Source organism: Salvia miltiorrhiza, chromosome 1, assembly GCF_028751815.1.
Source record: "Salvia miltiorrhiza cultivar Shanhuang (shh) chromosome 1, IMPLAD_Smil_shh, whole genome shotgun sequence".
NCBI lineage: Eukaryota > Viridiplantae > Streptophyta > Magnoliopsida > Lamiales > Lamiaceae > Salvia > Salvia miltiorrhiza.
In genome coordinates, this window is record NC_080387.1 from 40,547,430 (window position 1) to 40,554,174 (window position 6,745).

At 38.1% G+C, this 6,745-nt stretch overlaps 2 protein-coding genes across 2 annotated transcripts; both read right to left on the reverse strand.

Annotated features, from left to right (window-relative positions):
- Nucleotides 1–497: 497 nt before the first annotated feature.
- Nucleotides 498–5,093, reverse strand: LOC131024497 (uncharacterized). Its single transcript, XM_057954007.1, has 2 exons — nt 4,686–5,093; nt 498–1,127 (listed from the first exon to the last, which is right to left on the reverse strand). Exons 1-2 carry the CDS (start codon nt 5,069–5,071, stop codon nt 749–751), a joined length of 765 nt encoding a protein of 254 aa, XP_057809990.1. The 5' UTR covers nt 5,072–5,093; the 3' UTR covers nt 498–748.
- On the reverse strand, nt 1,779–3,773 carry LOC131024506 (uncharacterized). The gene is made up of 2 exons (XM_057954017.1): nt 2,195–3,773; nt 1,779–2,120 (listed from the first exon to the last, which is right to left on the reverse strand). Exons 1-2 carry the CDS (start codon nt 2,432–2,434, stop codon nt 1,812–1,814), a joined length of 549 nt encoding a protein of 182 aa, XP_057810000.1. The 5' UTR covers nt 2,435–3,773; the 3' UTR covers nt 1,779–1,811.
- Nucleotides 5,094–6,745: the final 1,652 nt, after the last annotated feature.

Consider the following 6,745-nt stretch of genomic DNA (forward strand, 5'->3'; position numbering starts at 1 on the left):
TATGTATTAAGGATAACTGTTGCTAGATTTTGTTTGTTATTGTTTTATTAATACAAATTTTAAAATTAAACTATATAGATCATTAAATATAAAAAAGAGTAAAATTTTGAAGTAGCCAAAATGAAGCATAAAACACAATTTATGGCCACACATTGAAAAAAAACATAAAATTTGGCCATTTTTATTGATTTGGACGTTTTTACCCTTAATGAGGCGGACCGTGTAGGATTAGGCACGCGGATCGCGTGCCGGGTCGGGTTAGGCACTATTAGTGCCATAAGTGCCAAGATTTTACTTTGGTTTTATTTTGGATTTCCGTTGGCACTTATGGTTGCACGTATGACACTTATGGCACTAATAGTGCCATAAGTGTCATACATGCAACAGAAACAACAATAATAGAATCAAGAAATTATAAATGGATAATCTAAACCCTAAATGGAACATCTAAACCCTGCAGGGAAATGTTTAAAATGGTCCTTTTGGCACTTATGGCGCTAAGAGCATCCGCAATGGGGTTACATGATAGCTTACATGATAGCCTACTTTATGATGGGGGGACCACATGGTGTAAAGATGCTGCAGTGGGGTTACATGATAGAATTAGTTTTGATTTTTTCATTTTTCATTTAAGTTTAATTTCATAAATTTAAATTACACAATTTACTTCAAATTTAAATTGCATTAATTTTGAAATTCCTAAAAATTACATAAAATTTAATAAAATAAAAACAAATACTACAAATAACTATTCCGGCCCTAGAGATCCGAAACGTGCCCAAACATGCTCCATCAAATCATATTGGAGCGCGGCGTGCAACTGCCTATCTCGGAGAAGGGCATCTCTTTGGACATATTCCTCGAATGAAACGGGGGTTGCTCGACCACTCTCCGTCGAGTCACTGCTAGACGCCCCATGTCCCGCGTCGTCATCTCTCCAATTGGTTGCTCCTTCACCTTCGTGCTCCACAATCATGTTGTGGAGAATGATGCAACACAGCATGATGTCCCGGAGGTGCTCCAAGTACCAATTCCGCGCGGGACTGCGAATTATTCCCCACCGTGCTTGAAGGACTCCAAAGGCACGTTCAACATCCTTTCGTGCCGATTCTTGCATCTTCTTGAACCTCGTGTAATGACCCGACTTTTTATTAAGGATTATATACTTTTAATTACTGATTTAAGGATTTATTATGGTAATTAGAGTTCAGCTTCCATTAATAAAATACGAACTTATATAAATTTGATAATTTATATATGTGATGATTTATTTTTTTTTATTTTCAATAGATGATGCACTCAAAATATATTTTGAGTCCATTAATTTATTGTGGAGAATTTAACACTGAAGTGTTAAATATGAATCTTTTATCGATTGTTTACTTAAGCCCATGAGTAATTTATTTTATGTTAGAAGCAAGCTCAAATGGATTTTATGCTTCAATAAGAATTAGGCTTATATGTCTTAAATGTATTTAAATGAGTTTGGAACCATATAATTAATATATTAATCTCTTAGATATTTTAATTAGAATAATCTTAAGCATGCTGAATCCTAAAGCATGCTGAAGAAATTTGGAGCGCATGCTGAAGGAAATTCTTCAGTCTTACATGCAGGCTGAAAGTGTTCATACCTGTAAGTTGAAGAATTTCCATCCAAGCCACCCCATTTTTTCTTTTATAACCTACACCATTTTTCAGCCAATTCCCACCTCTCACATTCATCTACCATCTCTCTCGCAGCCAAGAAACGACACCACATCTTTCATCATTCAAGGTTTATATTTCTAATTTATATATTATAATATCCTTCAATTGTATACATCAACTCCAGAATACCAACACATGCTCATTAACTCAGATTTACATATGCTTTGATAAATGAAGAAAATGAGTAGCAAATTCATAGATTTACAGTTACTAAATATGTACTTGTGAACTGAAGTTACAAGGAAAGAGTTAAAACTTTTATTTGAGCAATTACAGTATATGATTCTCGCACAAAAACCCTTTGTGTTGGCTGATTGCGTGTGTGAGTCGAGGTCAGGGGGAGGGCAGCCTCGGTGGCTCGTCGTCGCCGGCGGTTGACGGACGGCGACGGAGCCGCGGTTGTCTCCGATCTGCCAAGAAAGGGAAAGAGGAGTTTCAGTTTTTAATTTAAAATGAAATGAGAATAGGGAGATCCGGGGCTTACCTTTGTGAGACGGTGCTCGGCTCCTCCAGCGAGCTGCTGGCCGTCGATCGCGGGCCAGCCAGCGGCGACTCCGGGCAAGCCAACGGCGGCGGGAACTCCGAGCAAGACGAACGACTGAAGGCCAGATCCGTCGACCTCAGGCGAACAGCAGCAGCTCCAGGCGGCCGTGGCGTTGAACGGCGGCGGCGGATCTGCCGCGAGGATGAGGGAGCAGGCGGCGGCCCGGCGATGGCGGCACATCGGCGTGGTTGCGCTTGCTGTGCCTTTCCAGCGGCCGAGATTGAGCGAGAGAGATAGAGGAGAAGAGGGGGGGAAAAGTTCAGGGAGAGAGAAGGAGAAGCCGCGCCGCTCGCCGGCGGCGACGGCGCCGTTGAACGGCAGCGGCGGCGGCAGAACGGCAGAAAACGAGAGAGAGAGGTCCGAGAGAGAAAGGCGAGAGAGAGAGTGAGAAAGAAGAGATGGGGCGCAGCTAATGTGTGTGTTTGAGTGTATTTGGTGTGTGTATATTTAGGTTAGAAAAGGGAGCTGGGTTTGGGCCGGGTTTCAGCTGGGTTTGGGCCGGGTTTGAGCCGGGTTTGGGCCGAAAATTTTGGGCTTTCTTATTTGGGCCTATTTTAATTTAATTGTTTGGGGCTTATTCAAAGAAAAACATGATAGACTTAATTTATCTAATTAATTTGGGCTTATATCTATTTAAATTATTTGAGCTCTTAATTATTAATTTAAATTGAGCTTGATTAATTTAATTATATATTGACCTTTAAATTAATTATTTAAATGGAGTTCTTTATTTCAAGTATTTATAAAGGGATTATAAAATAAAATATTTTGAGTTAAACTCTCATTTAAATTAATTCTTTTCAAACGACTTATTAATATGGATTATTTGAAAAGGATTAAATTGTTTTATGTATGAGAAAGCATGATCTATGATGATATAATTTATCTATGTAATATTATAGGTTTTGTTTTTTTTTAAATGACGGAATATTTGACTTGATGACATAAATAGAACGAGTTATGATTAATGCGCATGTTGATGTTCGAATAAATAGTTTCGAACCTAAATGGTAGTATGTGATAATGTTTTGAGTCTAAGGTTTTGACGAGATAAGATTAATATTAAAATTTACTAATTATTTTAAGGGTGATGATGGGCTCACTTATTGGGCTTCATGATTTTATTATCTTGGGCCTCATGTGTTGGGCTCTATAAATTAATTGATGTTGGGCCTAATATTATTAATGCACTGGGCTTCGAATTTATTCTTTTGGGCTCGAATTAAATTCCTTTTGGGCCTTGATTATTTTATTTTAATTGGGTCTTCATAATTATTCTATTAAATTTAATTAGAGAAGATTTTAAGACTTACTAATTATTAATTAGTAAGTGAATTAGATTATTTTAAGATGAGTAGATTATTAAAGATTAATAATCCGACCTCATAAGACGAGCTTTAATTCCTTAAATAGGATTAGCATCTCATAATTTAATTAAAGGAATATGAGTCATGCATAATCATTTCACGCATCCTCATTTATTGAGATTTTTCGAGAATTAGAATCTTATTTTATTTTCTCGGATTAAAGGTCAAGCACCAGAGTTAGAGCTAAACCGTGAGTCTGCTATTCAGGTAGGCTTTCTACGTATAAACTAAAATTATATATTAGAATTGTTAAGACTTTATGCTTATGAATTTAAATGATATTGTCAATGCCTAAATGCTTTATGTTTTATTATTAATTGCCTATCTGATGTTAATCGAATTCGGATTCTGGATGGGACCGCAAATCCCTTCGGAATTAGTGTACACTTTGTGATCGTGAGTCATCTAGCGGGTTGGCCGATCATAGTGTCCGTAGAGGGAGGCCTCCCTCTCGGCACGAGTTACTGATATGGTAATTAATGATATAAAATACCTGCGCGGGTTATTGATGAAAGAAATGATATTATGTTTGGTAAATACGAGTCTTTAAAGGAAAACCCTCGTATCTTACTACTATTGAAAGGCTTGACAATAAAATATTATGCATGTATGTAAATTTCGGCAAGTGTCCACTAAGTACTCCTGTACTTAGCCCTGCATGTATTTATAAATGTGCAGGTTGAGCTGTGATCGAGGATGTAGTGTGCAAGCGGAGCTTCTGTCAATCTAGGATGAGTACCTCAGAGTAGAGTATATGTCTTCATACATATATTCAAATTATTATTCCGCTGCAAACACTGATTTTACTAAGACATTATGTTATCTGTCAAAACAATATGTACTATTTAATAATGTACTCAAACTCGTTGAGTACCCCTTTGAATAATATTATGTACGGTCCCCTTGTGGCCTTCATTGATATCTAGATATTTCGATTGATTTCTTTATACAAGTCGAGTCATCAAGAAAACGAATATGCCCCTTTCTAAATCCCGCTCCTAAATTCCCTCCCTTAGTCGCGGTTTTCCCGAATTTGCTATCCTTAGCAAGTGCGGTCGTGACACCTCGCCTCCTTCTGATTTGTCGCCATCGGTGGACTCTTGACGAAGCAACGCCACTCTGGATATATGCCGTCGCACAAGTAGTAGCCCATCTGGTAGTAGCGATGGTTCGCCTGAAAGAGCACAGGCGGGGCAGTTCCATCCAACACGTCGGCGAAGAGAGGCGACTGGTTGAGAACGTTGATGTCGTTGTTCGAACCAGCGACACCAAAAAAGGCATGCCAAATCCACAAATCGTGGGATGCAACGGCCTCCAATATCAAGGTGGGCTCTCCCTGATCCCCGCGTGTGTAGGCGCCGTGCCACGCCTTTGGGCAATTCTTCCACCCCCAATGCATACAATCAAGACTCCCGAGCATCCCGGGAAATCCGTGTCGCACCTCGTGCATCTAGGTAAGGCGTGTGATGTCCTCCGGCGTTGGACGGCGTAGATAATGGGATCCAAAAGCCCGGATGACCGCCTTGCAGAACTTCTTGAGGCATACACGCCCGGTGGAGTCGGCGACTCTGAGATACTCGTCAAAAGTATCCGCAGAGAGCCCAGTGGCTAACTGACGGATAGCCGACGTGCATTTCTGCAACGGGGAAAGAGAGTCCCGACCTATTGCATCAGTGGTCATGTGGAAGAAAGTATCTACACCTTGAACAGCCTCCACGATGCGCAAGAAAAGCTCCTTCTGCATTCGAAAACGCCGCCGGAAAACTGTAGGTCCGTACGTCGGATTGTCGTTGAAGTAGTCTTGCATAAGACGTAGGTGGGCTTCCTCTTTATCACGGTGGACGTAAGATCGGTGACGTTTCACACGTCCCGCCTCCGGAGCCGGCTGGCCATAGATGTGAGCAAGCAGTTGTTTCTGCAACTCTATCTCCTCCATGATCGTATGAGCTACACCGTCGGATGAATCAGACGAAGAACCGTGGTCGGATTCCGCCATTGTCGGAAGAAATAAGATGAAAGCGCTTGAAAGAGGAACAAGAATGAAAGAAATTGAAAGAAGAAGGAGAATTGTAGAGTGAAAGTGAGGAAGAGGAAGGAGGAAGATGTAGTTATAAAGAGAAGAATAATTGAAAAAAAAAAAAATTCAAACGGTCAAATTTTGGCACACAAACCGAGGAGTCAAAGCAGTAAAACACACGCCTATATATTACCGTTTAAAGGGCTACACGATAGAACGTGTAGCCCTCGTGTAAACCTCTCCCGCAACGGTTACACGATAGCTCATTTACACGATAGCCCTATCGTGTAATGGCTATCGTGTAACCATTGTGGATGCTCTAATAGTGCCATAAGAGCAACTCCAACAATTGTTCTATTCTAGCATCCACGGCTATTCTAGCGTGAGTGGCTCCCCCAATCACGTCCGCTACGCCACGGTAAATTGAAGTTTGTGAACAGTGTCCCGCTTCATGTAGCGGGTATTGTTCACTCTGTTTCTTTTTTTGTTTGTTTGTTTTTCATTTTCTTTTTGTTGTTTTATTATATTTATTTTTTCTTTTATCTTTACAAAATGTTTACCTTTACTTGATTTAATTTGTAAAATATAATTTATTAGTCTCTATATTATTTATATTTTTAAATTAACATAAATATATACAATATTTAAAATATATTATGTAAAATTTAAAAACACAATAATGTGAAATATAATATGAAAGCGCATTAACATAAAATTACGACAACATAAATTACAACATAAAAACACAATAGCATAAAATTACAACAACATAAAAATGCAAGAACATTAGTTAGTTTTATCATGTAATTTATGCTTTGTTAAGTATTATGTATTGTTTAATTCTAAGAGTATTATGTAATTTCAGTTTTTATATTGTTGAAATAAATTAATCGTTCTACAATATTTAAATATAACACTTTATTAATTAATTTTTCTAAAAAATATTTAAATTAATTTATATTTAAATTTTAATTGCATTTAATTGAATATAAATATAATTATTTATAAATATATATGATATATAATAATTAAATTGATAAAATAATTTAATGATAAAGAGTATAAAAATGGAATATTCCATTGTAGAGGGAAATGTAAAGTTGATTG

Bases quoted from the DNA above. Each gene is read 5' to 3' on its own strand.
- LOC131024506 (XM_057954017.1), bottom strand. From the start codon at position 2,434: ATGTGCCGCCATCGCCGGGCCGCCGCCTGCTCCCTCATCCTCGCGGCA. The intron at 2,121-2,194 runs GTAAGCCCCGGA...CTTTCTTGGCAG, and splicing joins CCGAGCACCGTCTCACAAAG to ATCGGAGACAACCGCGGCTC.
- LOC131024497 (XM_057954007.1), bottom strand. From the start codon at position 5,071: ATGCACGAGGTGCGACACGGATTTCCCGGGATGCTCGGGAGTCTTGAT. The intron at 1,128-4,685 runs GTGTCACGACCG...TCATTACACGAG, and splicing joins ACAAATCAGAAGGAGGCGAG to GTTCAAGAAGATGCAAGAAT.